Source organism: Mytilus trossulus, chromosome 7 (genome assembly GCF_036588685.1).
Source record: "Mytilus trossulus isolate FHL-02 chromosome 7, PNRI_Mtr1.1.1.hap1, whole genome shotgun sequence".
Lineage (NCBI taxonomy): Eukaryota > Metazoa > Mollusca > Bivalvia > Mytilida > Mytilidae > Mytilus > Mytilus trossulus.
The window spans coordinates 60709481-60726785 of record NC_086379.1 but is presented as its reverse complement, the minus strand read 5'-3'; the positions used below and the strand labels follow the sequence as shown (position 1 = coordinate 60726785).

Genomic DNA, 17305 nt, shown 5'->3' with positions numbered 1-17305 from the left:
TTTGAAGAAACTTAAAACTGAGACTACTATAACAAGTTATAATTTCGTATATACGTTCATCTGAATCAGATAGAAATTAATATTATCAAGATCATCTACATATTTACCGTTTAAAACTTCTATAGTGTGACTTGTTGTTAATACAATTTGGGGCATGATGACCTTTTATGAAATTAAGCTGATAAAAATGATGACAATCACCAGATACATTGTTTTATATTTCTCTGTAATCACTTAAACCAGTTTAAATACATAAAAACACGTAGAAATCTAGAATTCATTATACAAGCAGGATACTTGTCTTCAAGGTTAAAAATCTTAAAAGCATTGAAATACAAGTGTACTACACGGGATCGAAGTCACCGATCATGAATTTAGTTCTACCGTTGTGTTTAAAGCGCACCCAACATGTCAGCCTCCAGTGGAACGTTTGTTGATCCAGATAAAAAACCTTGTCGAACATGTGTAGACGTTGAAACTTGGTTTAAGGGGACAGGAGGAACAGAAAAGGTTTATACACTATTTATAGGAAATATTCATGTTGGTTGGTCAATATACATGTTATTGTTGATATGATTATGATAGTCTGACGTACAATGTAATGCCGGCATAATTTATTTCATCAGATCGGATACAACCCTTCCATTTGCCTTCAGTAAAATGAGGGTATGAATACCCTATGCCGCCAGTCGTCAAATCATCGTATCGGCTACTGTTAGCGTCAATAAATAATCTTTCGGTGATTCCGCAAAATATCCTTGTAGTGATTTGTCAGAGGTCTCAAATAATCATCGTTGTGTTATATTTTTTTCCCATTATACCCAAATTATTTGCATGATTTGAAAAAAAAAAAATATATCGGTCAAGCAGATGTCAACAAAAAACATTCTGAATCCAGATTATATTCCCCCTACATCCTTATGATGTTAAATTTTGAAGAAAATCATCAAAAAACTAAATAAAAATGTTCATGAAAATTCTGACTCAGAAAAAAACAACATAATTCAACCCCCCCCCCCTCTTTTTGAACTGTTGAAGTTAAAAAAGCTGGGTCTTGACTGGCAAAACAGCAGTGGGACGTCAGAGTAATCTAGGACTATCTAATTCAATGCATTTCTGTTAAAGCTTAGGTTTCTGTGAGGATCATTCATTGTTTAGGGGCTGAAAAAAAATAGCCTTGCCGGATGTCTAAATTTTTTGAACTAGCCTAGTTCTAGGAGCATCATCACTTCTGTTTCCATGTAGAGCGAGTGGTTGGATAATATGATGTTATGTTGCTCAAATTATTCTGCAAATTAAATTGTCATCATTGACCATCAGCCTTGCCATCATTAGGGAATTGTGATTAAGTACATATGGAACAAACATTATTTCAGTTTATCCTGCACAATGATGATTACTAAGACGCTTGATGTACGTTAATAGTGCAGGGATACAGGCGATCCCCTCCATCTGGTAAATGATGTCATAAAGGCATGCATAATTGACAACCTTTTTCCTGTGAAGGACAAACTCGAAAGTGGTCTATTAAAATACAAAAAAAAAATTCTCCACTTTTGTCAGTAAAATAAAGTGAGATTTGGAAATCAAAATATATACATTGTATAAATGAATAGTATGAGACTACTTACAGGATTGGTTGAATCACAACATCCATGATGCTTTGAGATTCATGATAGGGTGATTGTGGTGATTCAAGCTTAGATATCACCTGGTTCTCAATATTCCGTAAACTCCATTCAACATTGTTGTTTTTCAGATTTTTATTTTCTTTTTTATCACCAGCAGTGTTTGATATTGATTGACTCATCACCTGCATAAGTGATTTTAAAATGAATTGTCTTGTGTGTAATGTATTGCTATTTATAAGTATTTGAATGGTTTGAATACCTTATACTCATAGATGATTTCTTAATAATGATTATTTTTTTTGTTTCCATCTTAAATATGAGGCCAGTTTTCCCTCATACATTTTTTTATATCATGTATATATTTACACATATTAAAATTTAATTAATCATCAAATAAGATTTGAATTTTCCTTTTAGTATATGTTGGATTATTTTATTTTGACATAGGAAGGGGGTCCAAGAAGGAGAAGAAAACCTGTAATCAAGGAATGTCCACTATATGGAGATGAATTGGGTAGGAACACCTGGTCATTCCTGCATACTACAGCTGCTTTATATCCAGACAATCCAACAACAGAACAACAAACCGACATGAAACAATTCATACATCTCTTCTCAAAATTCTATCCCTGTGAATATTGTGCAGAAGATTTGAGAGAAAAGTAAGTGTATACATACCAATCCCTGTGAATATTGTGCAGAAGATTTGAGAGAAAAGTAAGTGTATACATACCAATCCCTGTGAATATTGTGCTGAAGATTTGAGAGAAAAGTAAGTGTATACATACCAAACAGGTTTTATAGTGAGACACATGTTTTTTTTCTGTTTATCCCTCACATTTCCATATACAATCTAAAAGTAATGCTGTACCACATCTTTGAATGTGAACACTATGTCGGGGAATCATTAAGTACAGTCAAAGCACCATTGTCTTAGTTTTTACATGTCTGAGTTATTTCCTTTCACTACCTTACACTAAGATTTTTTTTGGTTTCAATATGACAATTTTAGTTATTTCAACAAAATGTTTTTAGATTTTAACACAATGTCATAAGTTACATTTACAAATGTACCAATGTCACCATGAAATACAAGTCAATATGAAAATAAGGCGACAACTACCCAGCAGAGACCCAAAGCCATGGATGTAAACAACCAGAGGTCATCCTTCAATTAGTATTTAACAATGAGTAAATTAATTGTTCTTATCATTAGCCAATTAAATTATGAAACTGCTAACAGAAAGATGATTGATAAAACAATATGACCAGTCAGTTTCAATAGTTACAATAGTTAAAACAGGTTGTTAATGTCTGTACATGTGTCATTTGATATCTTGGCAAGCATACCACATTTTCTCTTTTACATTCATGGGTCCACTAACAAATAAGCAAACTAATGTACATGATGTTCTTATAACACAGTAAAAAATATTGGTTGTAAATTAATGTTTTACCTGTAACCAATGTTTCTTAAAACAATTATCCTATTTTATTGAGAATCACATATTTATCTTCTCATTGTTTTATTTTCAGTTTGAAGACAAATACTCCAGATACCTCCAATCAATTCAATTTCTCCCAATGGATGTGTAGGTTACATAATGATGTAAACAAAAAGTTAGGAAAGGCGATTTTTGATTGCAGTAAAGTAAATGAACGTTGGAGAGATGGTTGGAAAGATGGGAGTTGTGATTGATGAAGGTCAAGGTTTAGGTTCCAAGCCATCTGTGATTCATTAACTGTTTTTATATAGATTTTTTTTTTATTAAATATCAATTGAGGTCAATAAATGGCTTCATGAAATTGTTATATTGTAGATGCACTAATATTCATGGACACCCAATTTTCATAGGTGGAGGTTAAATTGTATATTAGTGTAAACAATGTTTTTGTGGTTTTGACGAATTCTACAAAAATATTAAATTTGTATTTTGTTGAACTCTTTTCCCAAATATCTGAAATATGCTGTTTCTATAGTGCAGATTGGTAACTTTACTGAATGCAGGGTTTCACAGAAAAAAATATGTTCTGTATATATATCACAGTCCAGATCTGCAGTTGTATATAAAAATAAGTAGATGTGGTATGATTGCCATAAGACAACTCTTCACAATAGACAAAATGACACAGTCCATTTAGTTTATCCATATTTTTATAGAAAATAAAAGGTAGAACATTTTGTAAAACCATCTCATTAGTTTTGGCCTATTTAAATGTTTTTTTTTTTTTTGTTTTTGTTTTTTTATCTTTCTTAACTTTTATACATTGTAAGAATTTATTGTTTACTTATGCTGATGATATGATGTTCATGTTAAAGTTCACAGAGTTTTTGTCTCGCCTGGTTTAAATAAAAAAGTCTAAAATAAGACATGCTGTTTCTGGGGTCTGCAGCAGCTTCAACCATTTATTAGTTTGTGATTATATCAATTTAAGGGGAAAACGTGTATGGTATTAGTTGTATTGCCGGCATTTACTCATCTCATTTCCATGGAAACTATTTGCCCCAGCCATCTCAGTCAATATTTATTGACTGAAACTTTTGTTTAAATTACCTGCTAAAGTTTGTGATAATAGGTCAGTTTAAAGGGAAACACTTCTTGTAGGTCAATGGTATTTGGTATACAGTTGTATAAGCATTAATTGGAATATCTAATTTTCATGGAGATATTTGTTCCTGTCCTTTCATCATGGTTCTATGCTTTTGAAACATTTGAATAGATAACATGTTAAAATTATTGCTATAAAATTTCAACATTTTCATTACTGTGGTTTAGGAGAATTTTTCGTTTTGTCAATATTTGATTTCGTTGTATGACCAAAGTCTGCATACATGCTTTTAGAAAATGTGCACTTCGTTGAACATTTAAATTTGTGTGTCAACTAAACTCATGAGATCCACGAAATTGGTATCCCATGAATCCACAGTATACCCAAAAAATAGAGAAATGAGACATATCTCTGTGTTAACCGTTTTTGTAGAACTATACCCCTTAGATTTTTGTTTATCATATCAAACTTCTGCATGTATCTTGTTTACCGGACTACAAAGTGTTGATTTCAGGTGATTTTCTTCATATCTCTTACGAGCAGTTTTGTGTAAAATTTTGAAGTGCCTATAGCCTGCACACGCAAGAAGTAGCACATGTGAGACGTAGAACTTTTAAATTGTGATTTGCTATTAACACCTTTAACAGAGCAGATAATGTTAATCATTGTACATTCGAAATCCATCATTGGTGGATTGTACCCATAGTCATGCAGCCCGTATGTCTCGTGTTATTTGTCCTTCAGATGAAATAACTGAATGCAATCAGTTATCTCAGGTACCAGGCTTATAATTTGATATGTCTGACGCGCGTTTCGTTTACATAAGACTCCTGAATGACGCTCAGATCACTTTAGTTAGAAAGCCAAACAAATATAAAGTTGGAAAAAAAAATCACACAAAAATACTGAACTCTGACGAAAATTCAAAACGGAAAGTCCCTAATCAAGAAGACCCAATAATTCCAAAAAGGTGTGACAAATAGCCAAATACGACTGAGGTAATATATGTCTGGGATAATAAAATCATTAATTTTACGAATAATTCATACTTTTGCAAACAGTAATTTTATAAAAATGACCATATATAAATTGATATTCATGTCAACACCGAACGTCCGTAAGACGTGATATCGGCCCAGTGGTATGAATAGTTGTCAAAGGTACTAGGCGGTTTTTTTTTAATATATAATAGACCGTTAGTTTTCCCAGTCTAGTATTTTTGGGACCCTTTATAGCTTGTTGTTCGGTGTGAGCCAAGGCTCCGTGTTGATGACTGTACACACCTATAATGGTTTATTTTTATAAATTGTTATTTGGACGGAGAGTTGTCTCATTTGCACTCATAACAAATCTTCCTATATCTATATAATTTGATATGCTAGATGCGCGTTTCGTTTTTAGCTCACGACACCTGGTCCAAAGGCCCAAGTGAACCTTTCTCGTCACTTGGCGTCCAGCGTCGTCGTCGTTAACTTTTACAAAAAACTTCTCCTCTAAAACTACTTGGCCATATTTAACCAAACTTGGCCACAATCATCATTTGGGTATGTGTCCAATGACCCGGCCAACCAACCAAGATGGCCGCCATGGATTAAAATAGAATAGATTTTCGCTTATTACTCTGAAACCAAAGCATTTAGAGCAAATCTGGTTGTGGTAAAATTGTTTATCAGGTCAATATCTATATGTCCTGAAATTTTCCGAGAAATTGGACAACCGGTTGTTGAGTTGCTGCCCCTTAATTGGTGGAAATTTTGCTGTTTGTATATTATCTTGAATATTATTATAGATAGAGATAAACTATAAACAGCAATAATGTTCAGCAAAGTAAGATCTACAAATAAGTCAACATGACCAAAAGGGTCAGGAGTTATTGCCCTTTATAGTAAATTTTTAACAATTTTCATTTATTTGGTTAATTTTTGCAAAATATTTTCTTCTGTAACTAAAGGGCCAAGTTTATTATAGATAGAGAAAATTGTAAGTAGCAAGAGTGTTCAGTTAAGCAAGATCTTTAAACACATCACCATCACCTAAACAATTTTCTAATCCATCTGTGTCTGCTTTGTTTGATATGCACAACTACCAAGGTCAACGACATAGGCTCTTAAGAGCCTCTAGTTAATAAGACTCATCAGTGACGCTTAATATATCAAACTAGTTAGAAAGCCAAACAATATACAGTTGAAAGAACATTAAGGACCTAAAATTTCAAAAAGTAGTGCCAAATACGGCCAAGATAATCTATTCATGAGATAAGAAAATCTTTAGTTTTTCGAATGATTTATACTTTTGCAAACAGTAAATTCATAAAAATGACCATATAATTGATATTCATGCCAACAACTGGGCTGGTGATTCCCTCGGGGACGAAATATCCACCAGTAGTGACATCGACCCAGTGGTGTACATAGTAATCGAAGAAATCGTGTAGGATATTCAATGCGGATGTACAATTGTAAAACAGGCGATAGTTGTGGCCTGTTTCTTTCACTCGAGTGGCTTTCTTTGGTTGTAAACGAGTTAGTAAATTGCGTTTCTTTCATTGCTCCCTGTTGGTTTTATGTATAAAGTAACAACAGGGTTGTAAAGTATAAACAATGGAACAACACAAAAAAGCAACAAAAACATGTAGTGGCTATCATGCTCTTCACCAATGACAAGTGTGTATGTTATGTTTTAAAGCCCTGATTTGTCTCTAGTCTCTAGTCTAAAAAAGTAAATCATTTTAACAAAGACATACAAAGATCTAACACCAAAAAAAAAGATTTCTTTATACACCTTATTCTTCAAAAAAATGAAAATTCATCATTATATATGTAAGGGTTTTAACTCCGATGAAGAGTTGAATTACAATTTCAGCCATGAGTCTTTTAAAGATATTTTCCTGCTTATTTTTTTTTGCTTTTAAAAATATTTTTCTTTCTACGAATTTTTGTATGATAACAGTCAAATTGCCAAGAAATATTGTTTAAATGGTCATTTAATCTCCAGTATTGAGTCATCTGACGATTCGGCAATAACAGCTGTCTTTCTGATCATTTTTTTTTTAAAGTTGAAAGGAATTGGCGATTCTTATATACTTCACCAACATGTTAGCAATTAAGATTAAAATAAAGACAAAAGAAGTATACGACTGTCATACATGTGAGAGGTTTAGCGCTATTAAACGGGTTAAATCCACTATTTTCTACACGTAAAATGCTTGTACCAAGTTATAAATATGACAGTTGTTGTCCATACGTTTGATGTGTTTTATCATTTCAATTTTTCATTTGATTAGGAACTTTTGTTTTGATTTTTCCTCGGAGTTTAGTATTTTGTGATTTTATTTGATACCCCTGTTCAAAAGTCATAAACACAAAGCTAAAGGGTTACATTTAGGTAAATTATTGCAAGTCAAAATAAACATCAGCGATGTATTATTTTTTTTTGTATATATCAGCATTAAAAATATTACAACTTGTCTCGGTTTGACGTTATACAGATGCATTAACGATTAAGTTATCAAAATATATGTATCATTAATTGAAATAACATGTAAATATAAATAATTTGTTAAATACGTAGAATATTGACAGTATTTGACATTGTTCGATGCTTGTTGAAATATAAACTTCTTGGGCCGTGTCTTGAAACCTGAAAATAGAGTTCACAAAATGGTTTATAACATTGCATCGATCATTGTTAAGTGGGTCATAGTAGAGCTAATAATAAATTTGAAATTAAGTTATTTCTTTTTTGTCTACAAACGTTTCTCCCATACAAATATTACACTGCTTGTTATATAGACAGTTTTTTTTCCTTCCAAGAAATATTGAACCCTCACCTTATGACACGACTTATTTTTGCAGTGTGGTGATACCCATAGCAGATGAGTATGATTTAAAAATAAATCGTTAACTATTCACACAATGACAGAAATTGTTGTACTTATAGTAAATTCAAATTGTTCTCAATTTTGAAATAAAACGGTCTGCCAAATCCCCTTTATAGTTTTATTAGCCAAACATAAGCACGATTTAAAAATAAAAGATTTTTCTTCTAAGAAATTTAATTTACTGAAAGTTTAATAGATTTTAATTTGTCCTTTTAAACATACTCACCATTGTCATTTGCCTGAGAGCTTGGTTGTTGCAATACCATGGATTACCTATAATACACATAATTATGCTGATTACATATGCTCAATAATCTTTAGGACAAGCTATACCTTTTTATGATATAGGATTAATTTATTTGGCCTTTTTAACTTTTTTTTATTCTAGCTTTACCTATGAGTATTTTGTAGACGAAATGCGCGTCTGCCGCAAATACAAAACTTAAATCCGGGTATATATGATGAGTTTATTTATGTCTCCTAGGACATTTTCTAAAATCAGTCTATTTAAAAAAAACGCAAATATCAAAATGTACAGAATATTTCGTATTCGAAAGTATACCAAATTTAACATTTTTCATTTGTTTTCCATAACTTGGTCATGTTCAAGTGATTCACATTTGCTTTTTTTTCTGTTTTTTTAAATATACTATTGCAATTAACATAGTGAACATCCTTGCAAACTTACGATTCTGTTCTGTTGTATCATTTTTCGGTCGTCCGACTTTGATATCCAAAGGATACTCAATATGAATATATGACTTAGGACGCTCTGATTTACGGTCTATAATGTCCGGATGCCAGTCAAACTGAAATGATAAACGTATCCTAAATTGAGTCGAGGTCCTATTACAGTGATAACTTTTCATTTTATATTTGGTTTGTTAAATTTGAAACATGCAAATGAATTAAATATCTTTAAAAACCACCTTGCATGTCTTCTCGGATATTTATAGTATAACTAATCGCCGTAATTAAATATCAAAAAATAATACAACGCGTGACCGAACGACGCATGGATTAAACGAGTGCGCAGCACGAGTTTAATCCATAGCGGCGTTCGGTCACAAGTTGTCTTATTTTTTATATTCAAATACGGCGATTAGTTATACTTTTTATTACATTGTCAAATTGCTTTTTTTTTTTATGAAATTAATGTACAAAATGTAAGGAACTATTTGTTTTTCCTACGCATGTTTTGTTTCGACGTTATCGACGTCTTGACAACGCCTATTGTTGTATGACGTCAGAGAGTGAAATAACCACGTTTATTTCACATGTGAAATTATCGGTTTTTATTTAACTGGGAAATCAATGTAATTCAGCGCAACCAATGTAATAACTTTGATATATTCCCAACTGATAATGTTAAGAAGACAAAATGCAAATAAATCTTAGAGTCCCTCTTCAGATGAAAAAAGTTGATAGTTTTCACGTTGAATAAAACAATGTGATGTCAGTGTTCTTCAAAATAAGATATAACAGTGGTCATTATATTTGTAATAAAAAGTTATCAAAGGTACCAGGATTATAATTTAGTACGCCAGACGCGCGTTTCGTCTACATAAGACTCATCAGTGACGCTCATATCAAAATATTTATAAAGCCAAACAAGTAAAATTTTAAAGAGCTTTGTGGATCCAAAATTCCAAAAAGTTGTGCCAAATACGGCTAAGGTTATCTTTTCCTGGGATAAGAAAATCCTTAGGTTTTCGAAAAATTCAAAGTTTTGTAAACAGAAAATATTTAAAAGTGACCACATAATTGATTATAATTGATAATAAGGATATAAATGAATAGATCTGGTCTCACCTCTTCTTTCTTGACACCAAGTTTAATAAGAAGTTCATTTTCCATTTCTGATTTATTTCTGTCCAGTTCAGGTGAAAGTGTTGATAGTTCCATTTTTTAAGTTTAAATACTATATGATGTAAGTTCTTCAAATAAAACATAAAAGCTGTATTAACAATCACAGTTTAATCAAACAAAAGTGAAATATATCTCAAATTACCTTTCGTGCCTTTTGTGTAGTATACACGTTTGCTCATTCTTACACTTTGTTGCCCAGCAAATCAATATCACAAAAACCAAGGATATCAAAGATTAGAATTCCAATTTGGAAGTAGGAGTTTTTATATATGTATATAATATATATATATATATATGAGTATGAATTTTTGAAAAATATGTATGTCTAATAAATGCTTGTTGCTGGTGCATCTGATTTGTTGTCACATAAACATAATAAATTCAGAATGGAAATTGAGAATGTATCAAAGAGACAACAACCTGACTCCAAATGGGTGGTATATTTGTATATAACCGGATGCTGCTAGAATGCTGGAGTATTTACTCGATTAAGTTTTCGATCATTTGGAAGATATTCATTTGCTAAATTGTTTAACCGTTTTCGTGAATGCCTTTCTAATGAAACAATGTGTTTAATCATTTTCAATATCGTTTTATTTGCGTGCTAGATTTTTGAATGTAGTACAATGCTGTTAAGACTTAAAACATATTCTTCTAGTGAGTTGTCATAAGAAGTTATGTCATGATGATCTCTTAGGACATTTGTATATGGCATAATAATGAAACACGATCAATTTGAAATTAAAACTTTGGCTCTCTTCAGGTAAGCAATTGTCGTACAATGTATATAGCTCGTCTATATCTATACTTTATACTTATTGTATTGTCAACATTGAACCATTGCGTAAAGTATTAGCAATTAAATAATTAAATAATTAAATATCACTATTGACTATTAGATTTCATTTACTTGTGAGTGTTGACAAAGTTTCATCTGGAAAATTCATTTCAAATTGAATTTGCCTGATACAAAGATTTTGTCTGTTCAATAATTATTTAATCATTATAAAAACAAAAGTGTCCCCAAACCTGATATTGATGTGCATACAGTTAGATCATAAATCAAATCGGTGAAAGGATCTTATTTTGCACACAAGAAAATCGAGATTCTGCACATTGCATAAAAATTGTTGATTCAAAATCATGTGAGGGAAAAATATCTAGACGGACGTGGGATTGGTGGGGTAAAACTTAGATTGTAATAAACTGTTGAATTATGATACAAATTGATGCCCCATAGCACATATTTCTCTCTTTACTATTATAATGTGTATACATTTGATTGTTTTTCATTCATTATTAGAATACATCAGCGACTTTCAAAATATCTGAACAAATCAAAAAGTAAAAAAATGTGTATAAGAAAATGAACTTACATATATATTATGTCTGAAACCTATCTACATTAGGTAATAAATCCTAATTACATGGTATATACATGCATAGTCTATATTTTTCCTTTTCAGATACTAGTATTTACTTTTCCTTTATGTAGCTTTAACCATACACTGAGACTATAGATTAAACAAATCTCATTTGTATCAACAACTTTTATTTCTTTAATTTATTTATGTACACAATCTAATATGGTATGTACCTTTAATTATAAATGACAATGCCGAAAATTTCAGTTTGGGAAAAATCCTGACAGGTCGCATAGGAATATTAAGAATCTAAATCTGATCTACAGATGAGGATCCGAAAAGAAAACGAATGTAGCTAGAAACAGATCTAGAGTCAGAATTAAAGTACATGTTTATCCATTTAAGTATTATATTCCAATTCTATTTTTAATTTTATATTAAGATCATTAAGCATAAAATTAGACATATTTTATTATATGTCTTAGGCATCATATGTAACAGAAACCTATCGAGAAAAGACGTTATTTTATTGCAATTTATAATCACACGCGCAATAAAGCAGTATGTTATTGTTTTGTCCTGCGTCATACGTGCGCAAGAAATAGAAAAGAAATAATGATGTCGGATACAGAGAAAGCTAAATATTGACAATACTGACGTATTTTCTGCAGTATGAAGTAAAAATATGTTTTTTTAAATGTCTGTTTATATGGTTATGACTGTCATCAGAGGTCTGTGAGGGAAATTGCTTTCCATGTTCCTCTGGATCCATTTAGGCTCCATATACCATAAATATTCATTGATGCTTTTTTTTTCTCGTGAACTTATAAATAATTAGTTTAAGAAGATATATCGTCCGAACTGTAAGATTGTTCAAATTATTGTTTTTAGTACTGGCATTAAAGAAGTTTCATTTTCTTGATATTGGCAAATTCATAGTTGGAAAAAAGCAAGTTGCGTAAAAGTTTTACGTTAAAAACTTGCCATATTTTATAAAATGTTTTTTGAGTTTCAATTTTTTATTCTTAGGAGTACAAAAAAAAATTAATAATTTGTTTCTAGATTGCTTGAATTCGTATGACTTGGTACACAAACACATATTTCTATTTGGTAGACTACTATTAACGCTGTTGAAAGATTGCAGTTATTTTTAATTTGCATGAAAAAATCTACATATTCAACAAAACCTATTTTAAACTCTTCAGACTCTTTAAAAATATTGTCCCTCGGTTCCACGTTCACAACTTGAATCGGCATGTTCCAATATAAAATATTAATCAAGAAAATTAAAAAATAAGGAAATAAAAACTTACATCATTCAAATAATGCTATCATACATCCCCATCTCTATATAATACACCATTTACTAACCATCGTTCACAACATTCTCATCGTAATATCTAAACCGAACAATGTCAAAATTATGTTGGTTTATCACATAAAGAATTTTGTCTAAGCTCTTTAACATAAATGAAAGATTTTTTACTGAACAGGGAATAAGAAATTGTTAAAAAAAATATTATCAAATGATCTGCAGTTTATTTGAACCTATTGAAAACTTTTCAATACTGTATAAGACATTGAATCAAGACTGACTATTGTTTAGTTACAACAGAGCAGTTCTTAAAGTATATAAGACAATATTTATTGTGATTTTATTTAAACACATAGGAATTTAACTGTCGCTTGAAAACTGAATGCAACATGTGTGATTTTAAAGCAGCGACCAGGGATTAAAACTTTAATAATCACATTTAAAAATCAGTAAAAAGTAAAAGATCAATCGTTCAACATTTACAAATCTTATATTAGTTAATTGTAACTTTGATGAATAACGAAATCAGATAGTAAGCAGATATTTGATATATATTCATACAATAGAAAAACATCACAATAATAACAAAATTTGGCCAAAAAGAGATCAAAAGACCATATTTGATTTTCGGAAATCCGAGTATTCCAAGCCGATTGACGTGCATCAAAAAACAAAAAACAAAACAAAAAACGAATACTGACGTTACAGCTTTAAGAGAGGGGCGAAAGATACCAGAGGAACAGTCAAACTCTTAGACTGAAAAGAAACTGACAACGCCATGGCTAAAAATGAAAAAAAGACAAACAGAAAAATAATGGTACACATGACAAAATAAGAAAACAAAAGACTAAGCAACACGAACCCTACAAATCCGATGCTCCGGAAGTATGATCGGGGTAACCATTTGAACGTAGACAAAACCCTTCTCTTTTGATGATTTAGCTAAATAAAGGCAACAGTAGTATACCGCTGTTCAAAGTCATAAATCGATTGAGAGGAAACAAATCCGGGATACGAACCAAAATCGAAGGAAATACATCAACTAAGAGGTTAACAACGAAACAACAGAAACACTAATGTGCAACAAAAACATACAGGTATTTGAAAGAGGCATGTGAGCATTTAGACCATTGTCATAACATACCTTTGGCAATATTTTTTTTGTATGAGGACTTATATTACAATGAGCTTTATAAGATATTCGAAACATTCCAGAATATCCATGCTGTTGTGTTGGTGGCCTTGGGTACTTCCGTTTAATGTACGTTCTAGAAATATTGTTTAAAGGTATGTTTATATATAGAGTTATCTCTATCATCAATATGATAGTAAGGTTGTTCTATCAGAGGTTTTGAAAGATATTGTTTTCTATAATCCTCTGAATCAACATAGACATCTCATAAAAAAAAAGATGTGGTATGATTGCTAATGAGACAACTATCCACAAAAGACCAAAATGACACAGATATTAACAACTATAGGTCACCGTACGGTCTTCAACAATGAGCAAATCCCATACCGCATAGTCAGCTATAAAAGGCCCCGATAAGACAATGTAAAACAAATCAAACGAGAAAAACTAACATCCTTATTTATGTCAAAAAAATTAACGAAAAACAAATAAGTAACACATAAACAAACGACAACCACTGAATTTACAGGCTCTTGACTTGGGACAGGCACATACATCAATAATATGGCGGGGTTAAACATGTAAGAATTTTCTTTGATTTTTTTTCTCAATAGGCTAAATCGATCAGCGTTAGAAAAGGAATTGTCCTTGTAAATCATTGTTTACAATACTAGTTCAGAAGATGTTACATTTTCGGGAAAGCGGAAAAATATATTTCGGTAAAATAAGTTGTACAAACTATTTAACTTATTATATTCAAAGGAAATTTTGTGCAAGTTTCAACGTCTTAGTCTTATAGAACATACACTTATTTTGGTATCTAGATCTCTTAGATTCGTATACACCCAAGGGACAAAAAAAAACCTATCAATCAGGACAGACAACAAAACCAATAAAATGGAAAATGGAAACGGGGAATGTACCAAAGAGACAACAACCCGACCAAAGAGCGGAAACAGTTTTAAATTTTGCGTCTGGCTTTTTAGATTATAATCCTGGTACCTTTTTACTATAATTATTTCTTCATCATTCTAAATTTTCTAATATGCTTATAGGAAGAAAAAAAAGGAACACTCTGGATGTGGCATATATGTCATGAGTTGAGATTCCACTTTAGAATTCCTAATTTGGTAAGTTTATCTCCTCAACTTTGATAACACTAAAAACGTTTCATCAGTATTTTAACTTATACAATAGTGTGTTTATCGTACCCACACAAAATCAACATAATGTTAATCGTTGTTTATGCTTAAATATCTTTGATAATAATAATAACAGCATGCTTTACATGTTGATTTGTTATTTAATTGGAATATTTCCCTGACAATTTAGTCATTAAACAACAATAAAATATAGACGTACAAAAAGTATGCTTACATATGTATACTTTGCTTATCGGTGTGTAATGATTTTGCCAAAAAATAATCTTTAAACAGAGACTCTTAAAACAGGGGACAAAAGATACCAGAGGGACAGTCAAACTCATAAATCAAAATAAACTGACAACGCCATGGCTAAAAATGAAAATGACAAACACACAAACAAAAGTACACATGACACAACATAGAAAACTAAAGAATAAGCAACACGAACCCCACCAAAAACTAGGGGTGATCTCATGTGCTTCAGAAGGGTAAGCTGATTGGTCATCTGGTTAAAAGTTTCGAAATCTGATTTTTCGAATTGTTGTCAGCAATATTTAAGATTCTAAAGAAATGGGCCAGATTTGATTCTGATAAACTCAGTTATGTTCAACTATATTTCCATGTTCTTCAGAACCAATATAGGCCCATTGAAATATATCTTTTTATATTTTTTTCTATGCTAGGCTTATATGCTTAGCTTGAAAGCTAACTAAATATTACTAGTATGTTATATATGTCGTGTACAAGTTGCGTTTTTGTACAGGTTATAACATGTACAAAAATATTGTACATGTTATAACTTGTATGATGCAAAAATACAAGTTATAACATGTACAAAACTACCTCATACATGTTATAACCTGTACAAAATATTGCTTAAAAATGGTTCTAACTTGTACAAAATTTAAGATAAATCTTAATGAAGTAAAATACACATCTAAATTCACCGAGGCACAAAGAACAACAACAATAAATAGGCCATAACGTGTCTCTTTCTGTAGAGGACAATGATCACATAGTTACAGAAATATATGTTTCATGACTTATGTTGGCAACATGTGTTTCCATGTGATTGAAATGAATGTTTTATGTAGTCCATCATGGCTTAGATAAGTGTGACACTATTTACTAAAAGCTTGCATTCCTCAATGACAATTACATTAGATACTAGTACATGTAACGAAATTCTTCCCAAAATTTTAAGAACGATGCCTAACAATATGGGGGAAACCTCCCTCTCGTTTTTATAGCATGCTAAGACTAAAACAATGTCTTATATGCTTACTCTGTAAAATCAAGAGAGAGCTGAAATAGTTTTCATTGCACCACGTTTCATTATAAATATATTTGGATCTACTCTTCAACATTTTTGGTCTTCAGCATGACTTATGTAAATTTATAACTCAAGTTTTTAGCACACCTGGCCCGAAGGGCCAAGTGAGCTTATGTCATCACTTGGCGTCCGTCGTCGTCCGTCGTCCGTCGTCTGTCGTCTGTCGTCGTCTGTCGTCGTCGTCGTCGTCTGTCGTCGTCGTCGTCGTCTGTCGTCGTCGTCGTCGTCGGCTGTCGTCGTAAACTATTTCAAGAATCTTCTCCTCTGAAACTACTAAGCCAAATACTTCCAAACTTTAACTGAATGTTCCTTAGGGTATCTAGTTTACAAATTGTATCCGAAGTTTTGATCGCCATTGCTAAAAATAGAACATAGGGGTAAAATGCAGTTTTTGGCTTATATCTCAAAAACAAAAGCATTTAGAGCAAATCTGACAAAGTTAAAAAGTTCATTAGGTCAAGATCTATCAGCCCTAAAATTTTCAGATGAATCAATCAATCCATTGTTGGGTTGCTGCCACTTAATTGGTAATTTTAAGGAAATTTTGCAGTTTTTGGTCATTATCTTGAATATTATTATAGATAAAGATAAACTGTAAACACCAAAAATGATCAGCAAAGTAAGATCTACAAATAAGTTAATATGACCAAAATTGTCAATTGACCCCTCAAGGGGTCATTGTCCTTTAATGACAATTTTTCACAATTTGTTCATCATATTTGCTTACTTTAAAAAATCTATTCCTCTAAAACTACTCAACCAAATTCAACCAAACTTCAACTGAATGATCAGTAGGGTGTATAAAATAAAGTTTGTGTTTTATTTTCTATTTCTAAATTCTAAAAACATGGCCGTCATGGCTAAAAATAGAACACAGGATAAAATGCAGTTTTTGGCTTATATCTCAAAAACTCCAGCATTTAAAGCAAATAAGACAAGAAGTTAAAGTATTTATTAGCCGAATTGTGTAACTGGTTTTTCAGGTATAATGCCCCTGAATTGATGATTTTAAATAAATTTTGCAGTTTTTGGTTATTATCTTGAATATTATTATAGATACAGATAAACTGTTAATAGCAAAATTGT

The 17305-nt window shown here is 31.5% G+C and overlaps 2 protein-coding genes across 3 annotated transcripts; one reads left to right on the top strand and one right to left on the bottom strand.

Moving 5' to 3' along the window:
• Positions 1-348: 348 nt before the first annotated feature.
• On the top strand, positions 349-3560 carry LOC134727188 (FAD-linked sulfhydryl oxidase ALR-like). The gene is made up of 3 exons (XM_063591565.1): positions 349-510; positions 2079-2293; positions 3168-3560. The coding sequence occupies exons 1-3, from the start codon at positions 409-411 to the stop codon at positions 3328-3330; spliced, it is 480 nt and encodes a 159-aa protein (XP_063447635.1). The 5' UTR covers positions 349-408; the 3' UTR covers positions 3331-3560.
• Positions 3561-7724: 4164 nt separating this feature from the next.
• LOC134727187 (uncharacterized) lies at positions 7725-12712 on the bottom strand. Of its 2 annotated transcripts, none has more exons than XM_063591564.1 (5): positions 12608-12712; positions 9874-9998; positions 8750-8870; positions 8288-8334; positions 7725-7820 (listed from the first exon to the last, which is right to left on the bottom strand). In XM_063591564.1, exons 2-5 carry the CDS (start codon positions 9964-9966, stop codon positions 7740-7742), a joined length of 342 nt encoding a protein of 113 aa, XP_063447634.1. In that variant the 5' UTR covers positions 9967-9998; positions 12608-12712; the 3' UTR covers positions 7725-7739. The 2 variants fall into 2 exon arrangements, with proteins under 2 accessions (XP_063447634.1, XP_063447633.1); XM_063591563.1 differs by lacking the exon at positions 12608-12712 and adding an exon at positions 11307-11463.
• Positions 12713-17305: the final 4593 nt, after the last annotated feature.

Coding starts and splice junctions, on each gene's coding strand:
- LOC134727188 (XM_063591565.1), top strand. CDS start 409: ATGTCAGCCTCCAGTGGAACGTTTGTTGATCCAGATAAAAAACCTTGT. Junction 511..2,078: donor GGACAGGAGGAACAGAAAAG/GTTTATACACTA, acceptor ATTTTGACATAG/GAAGGGGGTCCAAGAAGGAG. Junction 2,294..3,167: donor GCAGAAGATTTGAGAGAAAA/GTAAGTGTATAC, acceptor TTTTATTTTCAG/TTTGAAGACAAATACTCCAG.
- LOC134727187 (XM_063591564.1), bottom strand. CDS start 9,966: ATGGAACTATCAACACTTTCACCTGAACTGGACAGAAATAAATCAGAA. Junction 8,871..9,873: donor TTGGTGTCAAGAAAGAAGAG/GTGAGACCAGAT, acceptor TTATCATTTCAG/TTTGACTGGCATCCGGACAT. Junction 7,821..8,287: donor CTCTCAGGCAAATGACAATG/GTGAGTATGTTT, acceptor CTCTATTTTCAG/GTTTCAAGACACGGCCCAAG.